At 37.8% G+C, this 25,653-nt stretch overlaps 3 protein-coding genes across 3 annotated transcripts; 2 read left to right on the top strand and 1 right to left on the bottom strand.

Moving 5' to 3' along the window:
• The first annotated feature begins 5,797 nt into the window (after positions 1–5,797).
• On the top strand, positions 5,798–12,843 carry LOC108989621. Its single transcript, XM_018963292.1, is given in 3 exon segments — positions 5,798–5,944; positions 11,780–11,822; positions 12,812–12,843. Coding segments are annotated over 3 exon segments (222 nt in total).
• Positions 12,844–12,851: 8 nt separating this feature from the next.
• On the bottom strand, positions 12,852–16,219 carry LOC108989607 (laccase-17-like). The gene is made up of 6 exons (XM_018963281.2): positions 16,041–16,219; positions 15,445–15,596; positions 15,051–15,295; positions 14,722–14,850; positions 13,462–14,436; positions 12,852–13,174 (listed from the first exon to the last, which is right to left on the bottom strand). The coding sequence occupies exons 1-6, from the start codon at positions 16,164–16,166 to the stop codon at positions 13,044–13,046; spliced, it is 1,758 nt and encodes a 585-aa protein (XP_018818826.1). The 5' UTR covers positions 16,167–16,219; the 3' UTR covers positions 12,852–13,043.
• A 4,980-nt stretch (positions 16,220–21,199) lies between these two features.
• Positions 21,200–25,014, top strand: LOC108989637 (embryo-specific protein ATS3A-like). Its single transcript, XM_018963311.2, has 2 exons — positions 21,200–21,342; positions 24,405–25,014. The coding sequence occupies exons 1-2, from the start codon at positions 21,205–21,207 to the stop codon at positions 24,879–24,881; spliced, it is 615 nt and encodes a 204-aa protein (XP_018818856.1). The 5' UTR covers positions 21,200–21,204; the 3' UTR covers positions 24,882–25,014.
• The last annotated feature ends 639 nt before the right edge of the window (positions 25,015–25,653 follow it).

Raw genomic sequence — 25,653 nt, 5'->3', positions numbered from 1 at the left:
GAAGTTTGATAAAATCTTTGTCAAAGGTACAAATTACTATAACAAATTTTATAATTTTTTAAACTGAGTGATACATAAACAAACTATTTTATAATTCTTTTTTCACAAAATCTCATATTAAAATGAAGCATTGAAGATAGTTATATAAAATTTTTAAACTTAAATAAAATTTTGTAGTTTTAAGTGAGTAATATTATCACATTGATTTATTTTTTTATTGTCCAATATGTTGTAAAATAATTTTTAAATGGCATATGGTCATGGTGCCGATCGATTTAATAATAATAAAAAAAAAAGAATTCATTGTAAAATACCTAGCTTTCACATAAATTCTTGAACCCTATAAAAGCCTCACTCGCCTTTCATGTATTTTCTCAAACTGTCACAAACCCCAGGTGTTTGACTAAATGCGAAGCTAACTTGTTTTCTTCGCGGGGGAGCTCCTCCTTGAGAATGGGGGTAATGAAAGACATATAAGAATAAGGAAAGAGAATGATAAAATTCTACTAGGTTCCAAAATGCCTTATGTGAAAGGGAAAAATGCCCATAGCGCATAAATTGGGGCCAGTTCATCAAGACATCACTAAGGGACAAAAGGGGACAAGAAAGGGAACATGAGGGAGACATGAGGGATATGAGGGTTGTAAAATGGCAGAGGGTCAGGAGAAGAAAACAAAGAGACTCACGCAAGGGAGATCTGCCACCTCATGGCAGGCTGACATCCACAATAAAGGGTCAAACAAACGTATAAAAAGAGAGCCCCAGACAACATAAAAGAGGGATTGGACATGGATGGATGAACATGGAACAATATAGGAAATCGATGAAGATATATTGAGTTCAGTAGCCTCTCGAGGAAGAGCTCAAACCTTTTCTGTATAGTGAGATATGAGGATCCATGAGTGATTGTAAACAGATATATTATAGTAGAGACTTCCCTCCCTAAACTCCCGTGGACATGGGCATATTGCCGAACCACGTAAATCTTGGTGTCCATCTCTCTTTACTTTTCCTGCACTTATTTTTCATTCATCACCACGGACATACGAATTGCCACCGTACAGCTGCACCTGAACATAGCCGGGCGCTCCAAATAATTCACATCATGGCACTGCCTGTGTGGAGTTGCCTAGGCCCGCGAAACACGACGTCAACACCTTACATAAGACTTGTGATGGGTATAAAACCCTACAGAACCCTTCGTACTCATTAAGGCCATAGGTTGAAACTCAAAGGCTAAATAAGCAACCCTAAACAGAACATAAAATGTAACTACATGCCTTACTCGATCTGGCCCAACTAAAGACAACAAAACTAAATGAACCCAAACTACGTAAGGACCCATTGGCCTGCTACAATGGAAAACCTAGCCCCTCTAAACTTATACACTTAAATTACACTCAAGTGTTTGACTTTGTGCGATAACTCCCCCACTTCTACTTGAAGCTTCTACCGTCTTGCAGCCCTTGCGCCTCCCATTTCCAAACCCTAGACTAGAGGTTGTGACACTTAAAACACCTTGCCCGCAAGATGGGGGAAATCCTCCTTCAGCCTTTGGTAAACTTCCTAGGCCGCATCCTCTAGTTGTTGTCCCTGCCAGCAGATCAATAGCTCGACCCGAGCTCGATTACTAGCCTTGCTCATCCTCCATGCGAGAATCTCCTCGAGTTCGAGCTTGATGATGCCATGCTCATCCATTGGGGGTAAGGTCAGCACTTCCGTGGTGAAATGGAATGGCCCAGTTTTCTCTTCAACTGGGAGACGTGGAACATAGGGTGGATCTTGGAGGTTTCGGGTAGATCCAACCTATAAGCCACCTTCCTTATCCTTTGCAACACCTTGAAGGGCCCATAGAACCGCGAGACCGGCTTCAGGTTAGGCCGTTGCGCCATCATGCTCTGCCGGTACAGTTGGAACCGCAGGTATACCTAGTCTCTTTCACTAAAATTTTGTTTTTGTCTTTTGAGATATGAGTAACTTTTCATGTGTTCTTGTGCCTTGATGGGATTTTGTAATAGTAACTTGGAGATCTGATCCTGAGATCTGAGAGTGTTTTCCACTATGTCTAGCTTAGTTGTGCCAGGTACATAGTCTAGAAGTTTAGGGGGTGAATAGCCATAGAAAGCCTAGAAGGGGGGTGTTTTGGTCGACATGTGTGGTGTGGAGTTATACCACCATTCGACCAAGCGTATCCATAGGGACTAGTCAGTGGGTCTGTCTCTTGAGAAGCAGCGTAGATAGTTTTTCAAGATTTTTGTTCACAACTTCAGTTTGACCATCAGTTTGGGGATGGTAAGCCATGCTATGGGACATTTGAACCCCCTGGAGATTGAAAAGCTCATGCCAGAACTTGGCTTGTAAGATGTTGTCCCTGTTTGAGATCATGGACTGAGGCAACCCGTGTAGTTTAAGAACATTTTTGAGGAATAATTTAGCCACATCCTTGGCTGTGTAGGGGTGTTTGAGGGGGCAGAAGTGGCTATACTTCGTGAACCTATCAACTACCACCCAAATGGACTTGAATCCCATGGAATTATAAACAGAAAGGAGATTTTTTTATATCACGAAAAGCCCAATGGTTGCATTTCATCTAGGCAAGCCTTCCACAAAATACATGGTGATGTGAGTCCATGATTGAGATGGTGTAGAGAGGGGTTGAAGTAAGCCACTAGGGAGAATGTTATGAGTTTTTACTCTTTAGTAGGTGTCACACTCTCGATAATTTTTTTACATTTCTTTTCTGTACAGACTAGTAGAAGTCCCATCTAGCCCACTGTATTGTCTTGTCATAACCTGAGTGACCCCCCAGGTGCTTCTGTGGATTAGTTGCAACATCTTCTATTTGAACTCCCCTTGTTGGGGAATAATCACCCTATTTTTGTACAATAACAGCCTTGCCCATAGCTCATAGTTACTATTCAATCTGCCTTCCTGTAATTGGGATATTAATGCCTGTATGAAGCATAGGCTGCCCTCAGCTCTTCAACCCAATCCATTGTTGGAAAAGTTATCAACATAAGAGTGCCTTCATCTCCCTCCCCCTTTCTAGTGAGAGCATCTGCAGCCCTGTTTTCGGCCCCTTTCTTGTATTCCATGACAAAGTCATACCCCATGAGATTGGACACCCATTTCTGCTGTAAGGAGGTGCCCATTTTCTGGTCCACTAGGTGTTTAAAACTCTGTTTGTCTGTTTTGACTACAAATTTATGTCCCAAAAGGTAGGGCCTCCATTTAAGGACAATGGACACTAGGGCAAACAACTCCTTCTCGTAGGTGGACATAGTCAATGCCCTTCCCTTCAAGGCCCTGGTTGTAGAAAGCTATGGGCCTCCCTTGCTTCATTAGCACGACCCTCCATTACTGTACCTGAAGCATCACACTCAAAAACAAAAAGGTTTAGAAAAATTTGATAATGCTAAAATGGGAGGGCTTGTGACAGCCTCATTTAACTGTAACTCCTAGACTATAACTCTATATTGTCTTTCTGATAGTAGGGGTACCTATAGGGCCTTATGGATATGAGTTGTGTGTTTGAGACCAAGTTAATGGCATGGTCATGGGATCTAGGTGGGGTATTTTGGTTCACTGAATACATCAAAAAATTGTCTCATCAGCTTTTGGATTTCTGTGGACGGTTCACTTTGGGTGTTGGTTTCTATTTCTAAGCCATTTCCATCACCTGTAAGATCACCCATTTTCTTTCCAGCTTATTGAACTTATTAACAGACCATTCTTCAATCAATGTAGTTGCTGTTAGCCCTCGTAGTACCACAGTTTGGCCATGGTAGGAAAATTCTATAGTTAGCTTTTTGAAGTTCCATAGTACAGACCCCAAATCTCTAAGCCAATGGATTCTAAGCACCATGTCACATCCAGCCAATACTAGTATGTGCAAATTAGTGTTGAAAATTACCCCTTGCTCCTGCCTTTGTTAAGAATAATTTCCCCATTTGCCACTTTGACCCTCACCTTTTCAGCATCATTCAAGGAAAGTCCTCATTTTTTAACCACAGCTGGGTCCAAACAATTGTGGGTGGACCTAGTGTCCACCAGAATAGTGACCCAATGGGAGCCAATCCTTCCTATCACCCTCATTGTCTTGAAGTTAAGGGACCCTATCAGTGCATGAAGCGATATCTCTGGTTCTCCACTACAGTCCCCCACCTCACTGGTCTTCACAGTCCCTTCATCATCATTAGGATTCTCCTTTTGGTCCCCTTCCTTTTCCTTTTTACATTATCACATCTTCTAAGAGGTGTAGCTTAGGGTTTTGGCACCTATGCCCCGGGCTCCACTTCACAGTAATAATACAACCCCTTTTTTCGCCTTTTTTTTCATCTGGCTTTGATTAATCTTTTGGATCTGTAAATTGGGTTTAGGTACCATTTTACTTGTGCCACTTAACACCTGGTTGGGTTTTTTCAAGATTCTTGGGTCAGGTGAGTATGCCACTCCAGATCTGCTGCTTCTCTTGGCCAAATCGACATTTTATTCTTGTATCTTTGCCAAGCTGTATACAGTGGTTAAATCTGGGGGAATTAAACATACGAAGAGGTAATCAAATGTCATCTCTAAGGCCACATAGGAAATAACTCAGTTTATAGAGCTCAGACAACCCCCTTAGTCTATTGGATAGGGTCTCAAATCTGGCCTTATAGTCCTCCATAATTCATACTTGCCTTAGTTTAGTAAGTGCTTCCATTGGGTCATCGTAAGCACTTGGGCCAAATCTGACCATTAGGGCTTTAATAAAACTTTTCCAATTACTTAACTATCTCGATTCTTCTAGGTTTTGAAACCACACTAGGGCCTTACCCTTCATATGAAATGAAGCTAATTTTATCTTGTGTTGTGGCAGAGTATTGTGAAATGAGAAAAATTGATGTACCTTGTAGATCTAGCCTGTGGGGTCATCACCATGGAAGACTGGAAACTCCAAGCGAATGGTGCGGGTCTGCACCTCTCCCCCCGCCGCCAGTCTTAAACAGATGTCGTCTTCTCTTGGATGCACACCTGAAGAAGTTCCTTCTGGGCTAGATTGTTGGTTCCTTTTGTGCATCTTAGTGTTTAAAGCAGCTAGTTGTTGGACGATGGACTCATTCTGCCTTCTGATTGTTATAATCTTTGTTGCAATATTGTTATATTGTGAATTTGAATTTCTTCTTAAGCCTTGCATTTCCGTTTCTAGCACCTAGTATTGAGAATCAATAGCTTTCTTTAGGGCGTTAAGCCCATCTTGTAATTGAGTGAGCCTTGTTCCTTTAGCCATGTAAATGTTTGCAGCAAAATCACAGAGACCGGTATCTCTCTGATACCAACTTGTCACACACTCCAGGTGTTTGACGAAATGCCAAGGTAACCTGCTCTCTTCGAGGGGGAGCTCTCCTTGAGAATGAGGTAAGGGAAGACAAAGAAGAATAAAGAAAGAGAATGATAAAATTCTATTAGGTTCCTGAATGCCTTACACAAGACTTACGATGGGTATAAAACCCTATAGAGAACCCTTTGTACACATTAAGGCCATGGGCTGTAACTCAAAGGCTAAATAAACAACCCTAAACAGAACATAAAATGCAACTATAGGCCTTACTTGGTCTGGGCCAACTAAAGACAACAAAACTAAAAAACCCAAACTACGTAAGGACCCAATGGCCCGTTAGAATGGAAAATCCAACCCCTCTAAACTTATACACTTCAGTTAAACTCGTGTTTGACCTCCCACTTCCACTTGAAGCTTCTACTGTCCTACAGCCCTTGCGTCTCCCATTTCCAAACCCTTGGGAACAACACTTGGAGAATGAAGAAGGTCTCGGGTATGGTACTCTATTTGAAGCCAATTTTGCTCAAGAAGTTGATTCTCTCCACCTTTTCCTCAATCGAAAACGGTGCGTCGCCAGCTATCTGCGCGTACCTCCGACGAGCACTGGCCTCCTTCAAAGAGTTGAGATTTTAGGAGAAAGAGCTTGGGATTCGACGGTTCGAGTAGAAGCACAAAAGGCCCAATTAAGAGATTTTTAGGGAGGTGGAGGTAGTACAAGAGAACCCGACTTGGAGTGTCGAGGTGGGTCAAGCATTGAGCCAAAAACTAAAAAGTCACTTACTAGATAGATATACTGGTGAAAGCCGATGGAAAAAGGTGATAAACCGACTCGGAGTGTTGTTTCAGGTCAAGAAACGAGTCACGGGATTGTGGTAATGGAGAGTAATAGACAGAATCATGGGAAGAAAAAATAGAGAGGCGAGTTTTGTAATTTTGGGGATAATGGTAGTGAATCTGGGGATGATGGAGATCATGGGGGTAAAGTGAAAATTGAGGTGGAAGAGAATCCGGCCTAGAGTGTTGAGCCTTTTCGAGAAATGGATCAAGAAAATGATGGCAATGTGGGAATGGAGAGCGAGAGAAAGAAGCACAAAAAAAGAGGGGATGGGTGGTATTATATTGAAAAAGTTGAAAATAATGGCACTGGAGTTGGGAATAAGGCTGTAAAAATAAATCGGAGAGCCGGAAAACTGGTCCGAACTGGATCAGACTAGTTGCTTCGGTCTGGTTTTGGACCGGTTCCTCCATTTTAGAAACTGGTCATAACCGGTCTGGTCTCGATTTTATGTTTTCTCGGACTGGATCGGTTCGCATATTTATATATTTTTAATATTATATATAATATTTTTTATAAATGATAATTATATATGAAATAATGTTTTATTATAATTTATAACATAAAATTCTAATTTTAAACATGAACATTTATTTTATCATATGTTTTAAATATAAAATATATATTAATTACATTATAGCTCGGTCTCAAAATTTGTCCAAAATCGGACCAAATCGGACCGGTTACATCCCTAGTTAGGAATAGGGAAGCCGAGGAGAATGGGAAGGTGAGGAGGAAGAACATTATTGAAGAGATTAAAGAAGCTAAATGGGTAGGTTTAGAATGGGACTGAAACTGTCACATATGCTGCGGGTAAAATATTGACGAGGTAAAAGGAGGGGAGCAAGAAGAGGAAGACTGTGGAGGTTGAGGAGAAGGGAGAAGATGGTTGGAAGAAGCGGTGGGGTAAGAAGAATTACGAAAAGAGAATTACTGGGTTAAACTCCCCTGCCTTGAATGGCTTCCGAGAGATAGTATTTATAGAGTGACAGCTTTACAAGATAGAGTCTGTTACAAGTTTGAATTTTACACAACAAATATTATCTCCTATAATCTTGGGTGAAGGCGTCAACATCCGAATGCTTTGAAGTAGAGTTGAACGTGGAGTAGGTGTCTTTTGAATTTTGAAGTAGAGTTCAACGGAGGAGACCGTACGTTGAGCTTGTCTCGCAGATGAGAAAAACGAACAGAAACCAGAGGTTTAGTGAGGACATCGGCAATTTGATCTTTGCTGGACAAGAACCGGACATCCAATGATTTATTATGAACTTTTTCTCGGTCAAAATGATAATCTATTTCCACACGTTTTGTGCGAGCGTGAAATACTGGATTAGCCGCCAAATAAGTTGCTCCTATGTTGTCACACCATAAGACCGGACGAGATGGAATAAAAATATGAAGTTCACGAAGCAAAGATAACAACCATAAGGTCTTAGCAGTAGCGTGAGCAACATCACGATATTCGGCCTCAGTGCTTGAGCGAGCTACAGTGGGCTGCTTTTTGGAACTCCATGAAATAAGATTGTGGCCATAGTAGATACAGTAGCCCGAAGTAGATTTACGATCATCAGGTGAGCCAGCCCAATCAGCATCGGAATAGACTGAGAGTTGTGGGGAGGGGCTCGGTTGGATGAATAAACCGAAATCAATGGAGAATTTAAGGTACCTCAGTATCCGTTTAACAGCAGTCCAGTGAATGTCCGTCGGCTTGTGCATGAATTGACACACTTTATTCACTGCAAAGGATATATCTGGACGAGTGAGAGATAAATACTGAAGTGCTCCTACCACACTGCGGAATAAAGTCTCATCAGGACACGGGTTACCATCAAACAGAGATAACTGCTAGGAGGAGGACATGGGAGAGGACACTGGTTTAGCCTCTAACATGTTGGTGCGTTTCAGGACATTAAGGATGTATTGTCGCTGAGAAAGAAGTAGACCCCCTGAAATCGAGATGACCTCCACGCCTAAGAAATAATTTAATGACCCCAAGTCTTTTACGGCAAAATCACAGTTGAGTTGAGCAAGAAGATGAGTGATGGCTGCTGCGTTTGAACCTGTGATTAAAATATCATCCACATATACGAGTACATACATGGTGAGTGAGTCCGAAACATAGATAAATAGAGAATTGTCGGACTGAGAATTAATAAATCCAAGGTCCAACAGTTTGTCACTAAGACGTGGGAACCAGGCTCTCGGGGCCTGTTTTAATCCATATAACGCCTTGTTCAGCTTACAAACGTGCGTCGGAAATTCAGGATGCACATAACCCACTGGTTGTTGCATGTAGACAACTTCAGAAAGAAACCCATGGAGAAAGGCGTTGCTTATGTCAATCTGATGAACAGGCCATTTGTGAGACACGGCGTGACTGAGAACAAGCCGAATGGTTGTAGGCTTGATGACTGGACTGAAAGTATCTTCATAGTCAAGCCCTTGCTGTTGATGATAGCCCTTCGCAACTAGACGAGCCTTTCTTCGTTCAGGAGTGCCATCGGAGTTGATTTTTGTTTTGTAAACCCATTTGTTGCCAACCAAGTTCATGCCAGTTTCATAGGGGACCAAGGACCACGTACCTTGCTTCATAAGTGCAGAGAATTCGGCATCCATGGCCTCACGCCATTCTGAGAATTTCTGAGCTTCAGAGTAGCTTGTAGGGTCAGTGGGAATGGTGGAAATGGCAAAAAGTGCAGTGCGCAGGGGGTACCGGGTAGTGCCATCGAGATATTGCTTGGGCTTCACAATATTGTTTTGTGAGCGGGTCACCATCGGGTGAGAACGAGGCGGAGGTGGTTCAGTCGGCAAGGCAGCTGCAGATGGTGTAGACGACGCTGTAGGAGACAGGGGACATGTCGGTGAAGAAGACGAAAACAGAGGAATGTGTGTCGGTGAGGAAGACGAATGCAGAGGAGAAGACTCATTTGATGCTGACGCAATAGGGGAGGAAGATAAATGAGTGGCTGTCGTTTCGGGAGGGTCCCCATGCGACGTCATACTCTGAAATGAAGGAGGGGCAAAAACGGTAGGACAAGTTTGGTCGTTTGGAGAGGTGAGAAAAGGCAAGATTGCGGACGATGCTGGGTGAGGATTTTCGGCAGAAATGGAAGACGCTGTAAACGACGAAAACGGAAACAAAGTCTCGTCAAAAATAACATGCCGAGACACAAACACTTTGCCAGAGTCAGGATCAAGACATTTATAACCCTTGTGGAGATTACTGATGCCAATAAAGACACATTTTTTTGATCTAAAATCAAACTTGTGTTTGTTAAAAGGTCGAAGATAGGGATAACAAGCACAACCGAAAATCTTAATTAGAGAAAAACCAGGTGCTTGATGAAATAATTTTTCAAAAGGAGAAATACCGAGAAGAGTAGTTGGAAGACGATTAATAAGATAAGTTGCCATGAGGAAAGCATCATCCCAAAAATAGTGAGGGGTTGAACTTTGAGATAATAAGGATAAACCAGTTTCAACAACATGACGATGTTTCCTCTCAACCGAGCCATTTTGCTGAGAGGTGTGAGGGCAAGAGACACGATGTTAAATTCCCACTTTGTGAAAATACCGATGAAGTGTTTGAAATTCACCACCCCAGTCTGTTTGGACACATTTTATTTGTCGACTAAATTGACGTTCAACCATTTTTTGAAATTAAGAAAAAATAGTTAAAACATCAGATTTATTTGCAAGAGGATAGAGCCAAACAAATTTACTGAAATGATCAACAAAAGAAACATAATATTTATTGCCTTTGGTAGATAAAATAGGGGATGGACCCCATACATCAGAAAAAATTAAATCTAGGGGATGAGCGGAAATAGATTGAGAATCTGGGAATGGTAGACGATGGCTTTTTCCTTGTTGACATGCCGAACAAACACTCGGTATTTTATTTGAGGAAACTGGAAGGGAGAACTTAGACACAATACGCTTTACTGTTTGATAAGTGGGATGGCCCAGCCGACGGTGCCATATTTCCAAAGGAACACGTTGACATAAAAAGGATTGGGATGATGATGAAGTCGTGTTGGAGGAGGGAAAAGGATAGAGTTCATCTTTAGGCTTGCCTTGCAGAAGAACCTTCTTCGTAACCTCGTCCTTCACAAAAAAATGAGATGAGTGAAACTCAACAAATACATTATTGTCTTTGGTAAATTGACTCACAGAAATAAGGTTCTTCTTAATTTGTGGAAGATGTAAAACATTGTGAAGATTAAATGTAGAATTTGAAGATTTAATCTCAGATGAACCAATGTGAGTAATAGCCAAACCTGCCCCGTCCCCTACTTGAATTTGATCCAAACCATTATAGGTATCGGCGTGAAGATTCAAGTTCTGAATATCATTGGTAAGATGGATGGTGGAGCCGGTGTCGGGATACCAATTGGTATCAGTTGGAGATTTTTGTGCTGTAAAAAATGCCGCCATGTTGTTTGGCATGTATAAGCCTGATCAAAACGATGAAAACATTTGATGGCGAGGTGACCAGCTTTGCCACAGATCTGGCACATTGGGCGATTTCCACTATATCGACCACCCCGGCCCCTGCCACGACCACGTGATCCTGAGTAAGATGGAGCACGATTTGGATATGGTGACTTACCATGAGTACCACGAGATTGATCAGTGCGGATTGCAACATTGGCAGACCCGACAGTAGCTTCAAGGACTTGAGTATGTTGCTGTAAGTCGTAATTCAAAATTGAGAAGATGACCAAATATATCTTCAAGTTCCATCGGTGCATCCCTTGCTTGAATAGATGTAACAATGGGATCATACGAGGAATCAAGGCCACCTAGCAAATATGAGACAATCTCAGCATCTGGAAGTGGGTGTCCAATGGCTGCAAGAGTATCAGCCAGGGACTTCACAGTTTGGAAATAATCCGAGATAGTCATGCCACCCTTTGTGACGGTAGAAAGTTGACGCCGAGTGGTTGATAGACGAGCTCGAGAGTGAGAGGAATACATTTTTTCCAGTGCATACCAGACCTCCCGAGATGTAGTAGCACCAACCACTTTGGCAAGGATGCTTTCCGATAAAGAAGACATGAGGATACTCAATACAATCTGATCTTGATCAAACCAGTTAGTAAATTCTTGATTGAGAAGCAGAGGGGGGGCTGTAGTTGACGTAGCAGCTGCTGGGTTTGAAATATATTGGGTGGGTTGATGGCGGCTCCCATCAACATAGCGAAAAAGACGTTGGCCTCTCAGATATGGAGTGATTTGAGTTCTCCATAATAAGTAGTTTTCACTACTCAGCTCGATAGTAACCAAGCTTTGGATGCTAGGAGGTGTAATGGGTGTGTTTGAGAGAGACGTTATAGAGGAATCGGAAGATGATGCCATTGACGTTAGTCACGATTGCTCTGATACCAAATTACGAAAAGAGAATTACTGGGTTAAACTCCCCTGCCTTGAATGGCTTCCGAGAGATAGTATTTATAGAGTGACAGGTTTACAAGATAGAGTCTGTTACAAGTTTGAATTTTACACAACAAATATTATCTCCTATAATCTTGGGCGAAGGCGTCAACATCCGAATGCTTTGAAGTAGAGTTGAACGTGGAGTAGGTGTCTTTTGAATTTGAAATTGTCTTATCCTTATCAAGAAGAAGAAGAGAAAAAATGATTTAGAAAGTTTAGCATAGGAAATTAAGCTGTTCTGTTGTTATTGTTTTTGGACGATCTGGAGAAGATTTTGTATTTTATAAGCCATCCATACACTCCATTCCTCATAAGGGTAATCTTTTTTTATGTAATATCGAGGGAATGATATTTTTTTATTAGCTATTGATTGCAATGAAATTTAGTTAATTGTTAGTGTTATATCCGTTTTGACTATAACAAAAGAATAATGCTTGAGGCAATAGTTACTGTTTACTTTGATTGTGTATCAGAAAAGAAAAATACCAAGAACAGATTATTATAAACTCTTGACTTTCAACAGCCTCGCGTTTACCACTACTTTGTAGCTACCTACTGCTTCCATTTCTATTCCACATTCTGTTTTCAGTTTCAATCTTGCTCTGCGCGGGGCTATCTTTAGGCTGTGGTTCTTCATGATTCTGCAAGCAAAGAGTGCAGGAGGAAGATGCCTGAAGCATATGCATTGGATAAAACAACTGAATGGCATGGTGAGTGAAAGAGATCTGAAAATCTTGAGAAATTGGAGGAAGATACAGAGCAGGAAGCTAAAACTAAAAGCATAAAGACGAGCTGATTGGCTGGGTGAAGAATTGTCACTGTTTTGGCTCTCGAGCGTGGCATTGCTGGAGTATGGCACGAAGAATTGACACTATCACTCTGGACTTGACTGATAACCATCTGGCTTTGAACTTCACAAGGGGCATACTAAATCAAGTGTGATTTTTCTGGTGACCTATGCCTTAATTAGTTTGCAACCGTTTATTATGTTGGTTTATGCTACCTTAGTACCACTTGAGTCCTTGACAATACTCTCTCTCCCTCCCTCCCTCGTACTTGCATGTACTGAGGTTTCCCTTTCTAGGTCCTGAATAAACTCCTGAAGCTCGTTGCATGATTGGGAATTATTACAGTTTAAAGGGGAACATAAATCAAGTGAATTCGAGACGTCTGTCATTAAAAACATAACAATGGCAAAATCGTTCCAATAATGTGACAAAAAAAAAAAAAAAAAAAAAAATCTAGTTGAGGCTTTTCGCATTAACATTTGAAATCCGAACGTTACAAGTTAAAAAGATCGTTCACTATTTTTCTATCCATAGCTCCTCATACAATTTATTGAAGATCAATCTGCCAATGCCAAATCCGGTGAAGAAAAATTAAAAAATGGGTTAAAAAAGATATTTAGGAGAATTTCTAGTTGCAGTGAATCAAGAAATGAATCGAAGGTCAACACTTGGGAAGATCTGCCGGAGGAGGAAGCAGCTTCTGGTTTGGGAGTTTTCCATCCAAGACAACCCAACCCATCTTTAAACCCCAGCTCGTGTGGATCTCCAGGTGGCAATGCATGAACCATACACCTGTTGTCACATTTTCATTGTCACCATTCAAACAAGTCAGTAATATAATCCTCTCTCTCCATATGATAATCAATCGTTCTTTTGTGAAATTTTGAGACAAAAATTAGTTTTTCCGGTGAGGAAAAAAAAGTTCTATGAAAATAAGAGTCATATAATCATCTCTGACTCTCCCCCTTATAATAAGCTTTACTTTTTGGTTTTGTGTGTCCAAATTTTGTATTATGTATAGAATCCGTGTGATCAACTTTGTTAGTTTGTCAGATTATGTCCTGGTCTTAATTCCTCACCTGGGTTATCTGCTTGGAACCGGATGGCCACCCAACCTCCCGAAGGTACACCCACAGTGTTTCTTTCAACAGGATCGGCAAGATTGAAGTTTGCAGGGTCCTTATTTGGATCAAAGTTCCCAAAACCTTGCCCAACCACAAAGAAATTAAAGCCATGGAGGTGGAGGGGGTGGCTCTCAGCACCAAGAATGCTTGTATCCTGCATGATAAGCTCCACGCTAGTGTTATAAGGCAGAACCACCATCTTTGTCCCATTGCTCACCATAGTGTTGTTAGGTGGGTTGCCAGTGTAGTTAAAAGGAATTCTTGGACTGCTCGGAAAGTCGGGGCTATAAACTCCATTTGACTGCCCAAAGAAGTGAGCCTGGAGCAGGGCAGTGGTTGGGAGTGAAAAAGAAACGTTGTTAACAGAAGCTGCAAACCTTGTTCCGTTAGGACCTTGGCAAGTCTGGTTTTGCTGATCACAGGGGCTTGTTCCAAGGCCTATTGTGAAGAAAAAACGCTTATCAACTTTATGGGGGACATTAGCAGGGAATTGAAAACTTGCTAAGCTTCGGAGTTTGCTTGTGAAATTTGCAGCAAATGAAGTGTCATTGAGGGGCGGAAGAACTGGTTTGTAGAGTGGAAGCTTTTTAATGGAGATGGTTGAGAGGGTTTTAGATGGAAATAAGTCATATTGTAAGATGCCAGCGACAGTAGTGTTGTCGAAAGTGCCAAGACCAGTAACATATGGCCTAGCAGTCATGAAGAATGTGGCATTTGGGAAGTGGGGTTTGGTCTTCAGAAGAACATTTGTGGTCTGTCCCTGGGCTATGAGAATAGTGTCAGTCTCAAAAGGTTTAACATAAACAGCATCGGCTTCGACGACTGTGAGGGTGTGGTTTGCAATGCTGAAAAAGAGCTCGTCATTGAGTGCTGCGTTGATTAAGCGGAGGAGGTATGTCTTCCCGGGCTTCACCTTCAGTTTGAATGTGTCTGCAAGAACCATACATGCATTTACATATCATACGTAACAGAGTCAAATACATGCAAAGTTGACATATACATCATTCCTCGAAAGTCAAAATTCTGAAAAATATTCCAAGTAGCATTAACAACTGAAAAATCGTATATACAAGTTGATGTTTAGACACACCGCTTACATGAAAAGATTTGATTTCTAAGATAAATTCATTTCTTACAAATCAAATCATGTCATATCAGCAGTGTAGAGGGGCATGTTTTCCACACAAGTGAACAAGCAGAAGGACTATTTGATACCTCTGATGGAGCAGTTATACAATGGCCCTGGAAGTCCATTAATAGTATAGGCATCAGAGACATTTGGACCACCTCCTGTTTGCAAGGCTTGGCTAATGACTTCCTCGGGATCTGCATTCCACCACTCCCCTGAAATGTTTTGGTGCCAAATTAAGTTTGCTTTTGTATGAAAATCATTAGTGGGTAATGAGGGGAGGGGGTAAGAGATCGGCCTCCCCGGACTGAATTGGATGATTCAATTAATATAAAGAGATAGACATGACATTCTATGCTCATGTGGGATCTACCCTGCTCATGTGGAATCTCTGTTGGAGAAGAGTCTAGCTTACCGAAGATAAGGGGAACTTCCTTGTAGGGTTTGGCAAATGGGTAAGGGACACCACGCTTGGGAAGAATGATTAGAGGACCATAGACAGTTGACCTTAGCCATGATATGTGGGCATGCCAGAAAAGAGTGCCTCTCTGACCAACGATGGTGAAGTTATACAGATAGCTCTGGCCAGTTTGTATGGGACATTGAGTCACATATGCTGGCCCATCAGCCCACCCTGTTTGAAGCTGTCGAATCCCATGCCTATTTCAAAAAATTTGCCATAATTACATATCATGGAGTTTGATTTAAGCATGGAACTATATATATGTATATTTTATAATTATGTTGTTTCGACCTACTTCTTTAAATCATGATGGCATGCATTAAAAAATTTAGTACAGATTCATTACCAATGAATGGAGATGTTGTTCTGGACATGGTTAGCCACTTTTATAAGAAGGTGGTCACCCTCCCTGGCTACAATGCGAGGCCCAGGAAATTGCCCGTTTATAGTAACTATGCTCTTCGTGTGGCACAATCGTGTTACATTTTGTAATTTGACCTATAAAATAATTCACGTGTTAAATTATAATGAACAAAATAAGAAACAAAAAGTTTAGTAAAATGCAAATTTCTAGACATATATGGAACTAAATATATTTGGTTAATTTCATATATATATATATATATAATTATGAGTAGTGCTATTGTGCCGCTTAGCTTTGATAGTTGGGCATGCCCACCAGTACAAATTTCACTTTTTTTATTTTTTTTATTTTTTAATTTTTAAAAAATAAAAAAATATACAAATACGCTAATAATCACTTCCTTATTTAAATAAAATAAAAATTAAAAAAATTAAATGTCAAAATAAGGGGACAAGAGAAAGTGTCGTAGTAGCATTATTCTATAATTATATATATATATATATATATATATATATATATATATACACACACATATATAGGCCAGCCAGAGCTGAGTTGTACGTGCAGAACATACGTACATTAAACTTGTAGTGTCTGGTAATGCCAGCTCCTGCAAGTGCAAGCTCAGGAAGGAGACAGCATGCAATCAATGAGAAGAGAAACACCCCTGAAATTGCTGGTGAGCAGAGAAGAGAAAAACCCATTTTCTGTGTGTCCAAGCTGAAACTGCATGCACAAGTGTCTTCTCTTCTCTGGGTGCCAGCTAACAAAGTCTGCGTACCTCAATGCAAATATTCTAGGTGTTTATATAGGGGTGAAGATAAAAAAAGGTTGGTCGAGTAGGTGACAGAAGTTTAGAGGTAGCTAGGGCAAAAAGGGTAAGCAGAAGAGAAAATTACCAGAAGAGAAACTAGCAACTTCGATGACTATATATTTTAATACTAAATAATGACCTGCATGCAGTTGTTAGCTAGAACAACTTTAGAGTGGTGTCAAAGACAATCAATTAAGTTCTTTTGACGCGCGGCTGGCCGGCCTCCTTTCTCTGTTCAAGTCAAAATTACTTTTCCTTTCTATATATGATCGATGTTGTAGTACTACTGCATGCCATGCTTCTTAATCCGATCGAACAAAAGTGATTCTTTCGAATATCGAACGTACGTAAATATTGAAGTTTCGAATATTTGTATATATCATTTTTTCCCTAATAATAATAATAAATCAAGTACATTAATTGATAATAATAATAATATATAATATAGATCAAGTAATTAGTACTTTAGAGAAGTTTTTAAAACCTCTTTAAATTAATGTCTGTTAGTTTTGATGCTAATTTATTTGTAATGTTTTTTTTTATTTTTAAAATGATCTCTTTCACCAATATTGAAGCTGCATTGATATGCATGCATGGAATGTGGAGGGACATTCATGTTAGGATGGATGTAACTTTCTCAACCGTTATTCTTAGTAAGAAAGCAAAATTAAAAGAGTATTTTTATACAGCTAGTACGTAGCTATATATAGTCGTTTTAAGATGCAGACGTATAATGACTTAAAGATCAGTTTAAAGATATTCATGATGATGAGGACAGATCGATAGAATCATAGATCATGATCATCCATGGACCAAAAACTGGGAACCTCAATTCACGCTATTTCTTCTCAAGCATATATATATATATATATATATATATACACATATATATATAACTGCAAATGCTTTTTAATGAAGGAGAGTACTGCGCAAAAATTCATTAGATTTTCAGGATAAAGCTCCTAGCTCTATACATACGTCATATAGGGTTTCATTTTAAAGCTTCTTAATTAATTACAAAAACTTCACAAAATCCAACTTGTCGTACGTACGACGTAGTACGTAGCATCATCTACCTCCTTAATTACAATAATCAGGGAACGTACGTGACCATTTCTTTCAATTGGACCTGTACGTACGTGTGGCTCTTTAATAATTACCCCCTTCCATATTCTCGACAAACGCAATAAGATCTAGAATTAACCTTACAATGCTTTAGAATTTACGAAGATAAGAAATTATACATGTAACTAATATGATACTTGTTAATTTATATAATTATTATAAACATAATCAGTAATATACATACCATACATTATATACGGCTCGCGGGACAGCTGGCCTGTCAAGACATGGCCGGCCCTGAATCCCATTAATTAACGGCCATGAATTTATAAGTTGTTCTTGTTATAAACATGCTCATGAACGTCTCTAGCTGATCACACACATGCATGTATATATATGTGCGCGCGTATATAATATATATATATATAGTTGAATTAATGTAAGAAAATTTTTAAACATAAGCCTTACACCCTGCACATTCACTTAAAAATATGTGATTTTATTTTTTTATCATCATATTTCATATTGAATTCAATATGAAATATGATGATAAAAAAGTAAAATCACATGTTTTTAAGTGGGTGTGCAGGGTGTACGGCTTCTGTGTAGTACAACTCTTAATGTAAATACCTTGGTTTCCGGTGGCAGACTTTGACCTCCGGCAAGTAAAGAAAGCAATAATAACACGAAGCAGTATGAACAGAACGCGGATCCCCTGCAATTCTTGATCATCTTCGTCGTTCTCGTACTTAGTCGCCCAAACACGTACATATATATGACCCCGGCCAGTACCTACCTCCATGCATATATATATATATATATATATAGTAATTTCGAAATATTTAAGAAACTAATTGTCTCGTTCATTCTTTCCTTGATGCTCACAGAAAGTACGTAATGATCTTAATTAAGCTTTATAAAAGCTAGACCCTAATTTGTATATATAATATTGTAAGAGGAACTTTTACGTACTAGTACTTATGATCCTCGTACATATATATATATAATATATATATATATATATATATATATATATGCATGGTTTATATATTAGGGTTACCTGATTTTCTCTTGATTTGGGCAAAGTATCTTTTTGTTAAACCTAGCTAATCCCTTTTTTCTTTTATGTTGATGGTTAAAGGTAGATTCTCTAATAACTTTTTGTCTTTGCTTGATTATAGGGTCACATATATATGAGATAGAAATAGTATACTACTTAATTTAGTAATTAGATCTTTTATAATATCTATGCCAAGCTAGCTAGCTAGCCTGTGCCTAAAGCTTTTCTTTTTCTTTTTCTTTTCGGCGGGCTGCAACAAATTTCTTTCATTTTTGGACCTCTTTTGCTTGTCTTCTCAAGCCTCTAATTCCAAGGCTTTTATATGAGATTGTATATTCCAACCAGCACCCCCTCTCTCCCCAGGGGAATAGATGTTAATCAATCTCATCTTGCAGATAAGATGATGAAAATTGAGAGAACCAAGGGGTTTGGTCAGTATATTGGCCAACTGATGTTTGGAAGGGATGTAGATGATTTTGATGAGGCCTTCCTATAGTTTCTCTCAAACAAGATGACAGTCTAGTTGGATGTGCTTTGTCCTTTCATGATGAACAAGATTTGAAGCAATGTCAGAGGCAGGTTTACTGTTAGTATAGAGTAAAGTAGCTTGAGGATGAGTGATGTGTAAGTCAGCTAGTAGGTAGATCAGCCATTGAAGCTCGCAGGTGGTAGACGTTAGGGCTCTATATTCAGATTCAGCAGAAGAACGACTGACAGTTGGTTGCTTTTTAGATTTTCAGGATATGGGAGAATCTCCAATGAACACTGTGAAACTAGTGACACTCCTTCTAGTGTCAAGGCATCCTCCCCAGTCACTATCTGAGTAAGCTTTCAGGTGTAAAGAAGAAGCTGTTGACAGAAAAATCCCTTGACCTGGTGTTGCCTTGATATATTTGAGAACCCTTTCAACAGCTTGAAGATGTGTGGTACTTGATATATCTGATACCATGTAAAATTCTCTAATATGAAATTAGAGAGCAGAGAGCTAAGGAAGAAGTTTTGAGAGAGAATCAATGTGATTTCTCATTAATGACGGAATGAATTACAATAGCTATACAAAGCCATTATTTATACACACATAATGGCGGTTTAAGCTAACTAACTTCACTATACAATGACTGCCACCTGGCTGGTCAACTAACTTAACTAACTATCAAACTCCAACTAATTTAACTGTCTAACAAAATCCATCTTAGCAGCAACATATTTCTTCTCATCTTTGGACCTCTTTTGCTTGGCTTCTCTAGCCTTTAATTCCAAGGCTTATATATGAGATTGTATATTCCAACATTTTCCGTCAACTCTCGAGAGACACGTGCGGCACAAGAAGACTCTTAGGCCACAAATCATTCTGAGGATAGTGGTGGTTTTACAAAAATCATCACGTGTGGTCCTCACACATTGCTCACAACTACGCGTTGTCCTCACGTGTCACCCATTCCGATAGTTTTTCTAGCCACATGCGCTGGATCACCGAAATCACTACCATCAGAAATTTCAAATCTGACTTTTATGGCTGAAAAGAGACAAGCGCGGTGCCTTCACATGCCGTCACAGATTCTAAAGTCTACCTAAGTTGGTTTAAACTGTAATCTGTCATTTTTTGCATATATCTTACTGCTTATTGTTTTTCTTATTGTTTAGTAGAAAAAAAAAAGTTCGTCTCTTGAACATTTGTCTGTAGAGGTTGAGTCTCTGTTTAGGCAGAATGCTGTCTCTTGGATATTTGTCTGTAGAGAGTATCAGCAGTAGTGAAGACTAGACCAGTCACAAAAGGAAATAGTGTACTGGTGGAGCTCCAAATGTATTAATTGGTTTATGCGGTAATGGTTGATATGAAAATATTTCTGCATGTATTTGGTTATGGATGTAAGTTTCTCTGATGAATAAGTGATGACAATTTCCATTAAAAAAAAGTTTGGCTCAATTACAACCCTAGTGAGACATGGTGATGCAGCAATATTAAACTGTTATTTGACGATTAGATATGACATTAGTTGATTTATTCATAATCCTAAATTAGCCTTCTCCCTAATTCTATGGTCTTGATCTCGCGCATGTCTAAATATTATTGCCTTTTCTAGCTATTGGCTTGGCATGAAAATAAAAAGAAAGGAAAAGCCTTTAACTTTATATTCTTTGTTTACGATAGTGATTTAGTTTCTGGACACATGGAAGACCAGTACCTTACATGAAATCTCGATAGCATATAATAATATCATTAAAATAATTCCAGCCCATGCAATGGCTTGATATATAATTCCATCTTATTATCCTAGCTAGCTAGCCAGCCTCCATGCATCCCCCCGGCAGCCCGCCGAAAAGAAAAAGAAAAAGAAAAGCTTTAGGCACAGGCTGGCTAGCTAGCTTGGCATAGATATTATAAAAGATCGAATTACTAAATTAAGTAGTATACTATTTCTATCTCATATATATGTGACCCTATAATCAAGCAAAGACAAAAAGTTATTAGAGAATCTACCTTTAACCATCAACATAAAAGAAAAAAGGGATTAGCTAGGTTTAACAAAAAGATACTTTGCCCAAATCAAGAGAAAATCAGGTAACCCTAATAAACCATGCATATATATATACGAGGATCATAAGTAGTACGTAAAAGTTAAGGAACCTCTTACAATATTATATATACAAATTAGGGTCTAGCTTTTATAAAGCTTAATTAAGATCATTACGTACTTTTTGTGAGCATCAAGGAAAGAATGAACTAGACAAGTTTCTTAAATATTTCGAAATTACTATATATATATATGCATGCAGGTAGGTACTGGCCGGGGTCATATATATGTACGTGTTTGGGCGACTAAGTACGAGAACGACGAAGATGATCAAGAATTGGAGGGGATCGTTCTGTTCATACTGCTTCGTGTTATTATTGCTTTCTTTACTTGCCGGAGGTCAAAGTCTGCCACCGGAAACCAAGGTATTTACATTAATTCAACTATATATATATATATATATACACACACATATATATACATGCATGTGTGTGATCAGCTAGAGACGTTGAGCATGTTTATAACAAGAACAACTTATAAATTCATGGCCGTTAATTAATGGGATTCAGGGCCGGCCATGTCTTGACAGGCCAGCTGTCCCGCGAGCCGTTCTCCAATACATATTACATGCTATTTGTATCCTTTCTTCTTCTTCTTCTTCATCTTTCTTTCTTCTTTTTTTCTTCTTCTTTTTTTTTTTATAAATATATAAGATATTCATAATCCTTTTAAACATTATTTTTGGGTTTCAGATGATCGACAAAATTTCTTTATCATTTTCGTTTTTCTACTAGTAATCATTTGATATCATATGGATAGATGATGAAAAGATAATTGTTAAAAGAGTGATGAATTGTGTTTTTCAGATTTAGATTCCTTAGTTTATTATCCGAATTTTAGGTCCTAAAGTGAGAGAGAAATAGATAAATAAATTGGGTCTCACAAATTGTTTTGGTAGCATTAGATGCATGTGTGTTTATTTTTCTCATATACTCTAAGACTAAGTTCAGACATTAATTTCAGAAGATCTAAATCTGCATTTATACGTGTGTATATATACACATACCTTAACTAAAAAGTTAAGGCTTTAAATTTCAGTTGATTAAATCAATCACGCACTACAAGAAAAATATATTTTTGTAATCAATTTATTGTAATCAAAAGACTATTTACAACTAATTTTAGTTACAAATAATCATTTTGTTAGAATTAACTGATCGCAAATAAAAAGTTTTCTTGTAGTGACACACTCACTTTCAAAAAACTCAAAAACTAAAATATTCCACAATATATATATATATATATATATATATATATATACACACACATATACATATAAGACTTGACCACGTAATTAGTCTTTTATAGATAGAGTAATATTAGATACGGTTGTGAAATACATGAATATTACGTAATTATTTTTAAAAAGAGTAAAATTTATTATTAAAAAATTAATTTTTTTTTTGTATAAATTTCATATTTATTCCTTTTTTAAAAATAATTATATAATAATTATATATTTCATAACTATAAATATAATTTCTGATCTATCATTTCGTACCATATTTATTTTGTCCATAATATTAAGATAGCATAGCCCCCACCAAATTGATGACAAATACAAATGTGGATGGGAGTAGGGAGACCCTATTTATTGCCTACCAATTAATTATGGATAATACTAGTTTTCCCGATGGGAGCTCCCGCTTGGAGCTCCCGTTGGGATTTTTTTTTTATTTTTTTTTATTTTTTTATTAAAAAATGTTTTTTAATAGTGATGGGATTTTTTTTTAATTTTTTTAAAATATTTAAAAATATTAAAAAAATGTATGTTAAAAATGAAAAAAAAAAAAAAAACACTTCAAGTACACTAGCGGGAGCTCCAGCGGTGACTCTAGAAGGGTCCATTAATTATATTCAATCAGCTTAGAGCATTCATGGTTCCGTACTCATGTCTCTTCAAGATTGTATGAAATTAATAACAGTCGCAGTCGTGTATCGGTGTATGGCTTTCAAGCTAGGGTTCTTTCAAAGATTCAGACATGCACGTACGTGGCCGGGCGCGTGTGGCTGATCTACGTATCTACCATGCATCCCACTGGTTTAAATTGCATTAATTCCCTAAATCCCATGGCTGATTTGATCAAGGTCTTGTTGGAAATTAGTATGTTGGGTAGTGCTACAGCTCCCGATGGGGCTGCAGCATGTATTTATTATTTATATATATATATATTTTTAAGTTATTTTTTATATAAATTTTTTTAATATTTTTAAAATATAAAATAAATTTAAAATATTATTAAAAATACTTTCTTAATAAAAAAATTAAAAAAATTATTAAAAAATACTTTCTTAATCACGAAGTAAAATAAAAATTATAAAAAAATATTTTTTATTTTACTTCGTGATTAAAAAAGTATTGTTTAATAATATTATAAATTTTTTTTATAAAGGATGATGCTAGAGCCACCGCTGGTGCTCCCACTGGCTCTAATATAGTATTTTTTTCATGTGTTTTTTCAAGTTATTTTTTATATAGATGTTTTTAATACTTTTAAATATTTTAAAAAATAAAATAAATTTAAAACATCATTAAAAAATACTTTTTTAACCAGAAAGTAAAAAAAAATATATATTAAAAAATACTTCCTTAATCACATAGTAAAATAAAAAATATTAAAAAATATTTTAATATTTTACTTCGTAATTAAAAAGGTGTTTTTCAATAATTTAATAAATTTTTTATTTTTTTTAAATATTTAAAATTATTAAAAAATCTATATATAAAAATATATATATATAAAAAAATACAGGAGCCCCCAGCGGGAGCCCCCAACAGGGGCTCTAGCATTATTCTAGTATGTTAAAGTGGTACTGTCAAAGCTGCCTTTTTAAAGCCTTAAAAGGTTATAATTTTTCGAAAAATACTCTTAGACACAAACAAAAATAATCTTATATAAATTGATATAATTTGACGTGATTCGTCATATTATAAATTTATTTTATAATAAATTTAAATACATAATAAATTTAATAATTAAGATGAAATCATATCAATTTGTTGGATTATTACTAATATAATAGTAGGTACTATACCTCCTTATGGAAAGATAATAATTTAGAAAATAGGACTAGCACACATGATGATGCATGGGGCTCGATAACATAATAATCTACATGATTATAAGATTGATCGATAATGCCTACTGATGTATGCAAACGTAAAACAAAAAAAAAAAAAAAAAAAAAAATTGAAAATTGAAATCTGAAAAATAGAAAATTTCCCTTTGATCTATTATCAGTTACTTGATAAAAAATAAAATCCAATTAACATTGAGTGGTATTGACTCAAAGAATCGTATTTCTCTTACTTTTATATTTCACTTTATGAGTATTAATGGGCAACCGAGAAAAAGAAAAAGTTCCATTATTTTCACATAATGATCTGATCTCATTATTTCTTCCTAACTAGCTTTAAAAATTGCAGAACAACTGCACCTACGCAGTCACCATAGAGACAACTTGCACAAAGGGAGCCGAAACCTCAAACCATGTGAGCCTAAGATTTGGTGACACAAATTCAAATGACATACTGGTCCGGCACGTCAACTCCAAGCACGTAAGGAGGGTTGATCCATTGGAGCCTGATGTCCTCGACGACGTGCCCAGAAAGCCATTTCAAGCATGCGTGGTAGACGAATTTGAAGTTAAGGGTCAATGCGTAAAATCCCCCATTTGCTACCTATACCTGAAACTCACCGGAGCCGATGATTGGCGACCGGGTTTTGCACAGGTTAGGGTGCTAGAGGGCTCTCATCTCAGCTCGGATTATTTCTATTTTCGTGTATACTTGCCTAGGAATGCATGGCATGGTTTTGATGTGTGCGATAAGAAGGTCACTCCTTTTGGGATCAAGCACAACAGGAAGGTCTTTGTTAAGAAGCCATATCAAGTTCCATATTAACGATTCAACCTAGAGCTATTGGCCGGGAACATTGTTTCTAGCTAGATATATAATGCCTATAGATTTGTATTTGAAGTACGTCTTCGGTCTTCTTTCTGTTTGGACCTTGATTATTAACAATATCTAATTTATATTTTGGTTACATGAACATTTGAATAAAGTTGAAAAAAAATTAGTTTTATATATTCTGAAGATCTAGACAAAAGTCTTTTATATCGAATGTCATTTAACATATACTACTCTGCCTCATGCCCATAAACATCATGCACACCCTAGGCAATCACGGATTCAGAAATTATCTTGAATTATCTTTATATATATATATATATATAAATATATGTTTCTTTTTATAAAATTATTGTACATAAAAGTTATATAAATATATATAAATTTTTTTATTATAATCACTACAAGAAAATATAGTTTTTGCAGTGCTCAAAATCGCCACTAATACTTGCCTAAATCGCTGAACTTGATCAATTGCGGCGATATAGTGATCGCTGGACTTTCGACGAAATAAAGATGCCTTTTCAGATACATCGCAGCGAAAGCCAAAACTCGCTACGAAAACCACTTTTTCCGGCGAATTTTATTCGCCCCAAATAGTGTCCTTACACGCCGCAAAAGAGCGTTTCTGTTTGGTTCAAAATCATTGGGAAAAATAAAAAGCGACGATATATATCGTCGTAAATAATAGAGGAAATCGCCGCAAAAAACTTGTTACCAATCACAGCGATATTGTGATATCGTCGCTAAGAGGTAATTTATGGCG

Source organism: Juglans regia, chromosome 14 (genome assembly GCF_001411555.2).
Source record: "Juglans regia cultivar Chandler chromosome 14, Walnut 2.0, whole genome shotgun sequence".
NCBI classification, from domain to species: Eukaryota; Viridiplantae; Streptophyta; class Magnoliopsida; order Fagales; family Juglandaceae; genus Juglans; species Juglans regia.
This window is presented reverse-complemented; position numbering and strand designations above follow the sequence as displayed.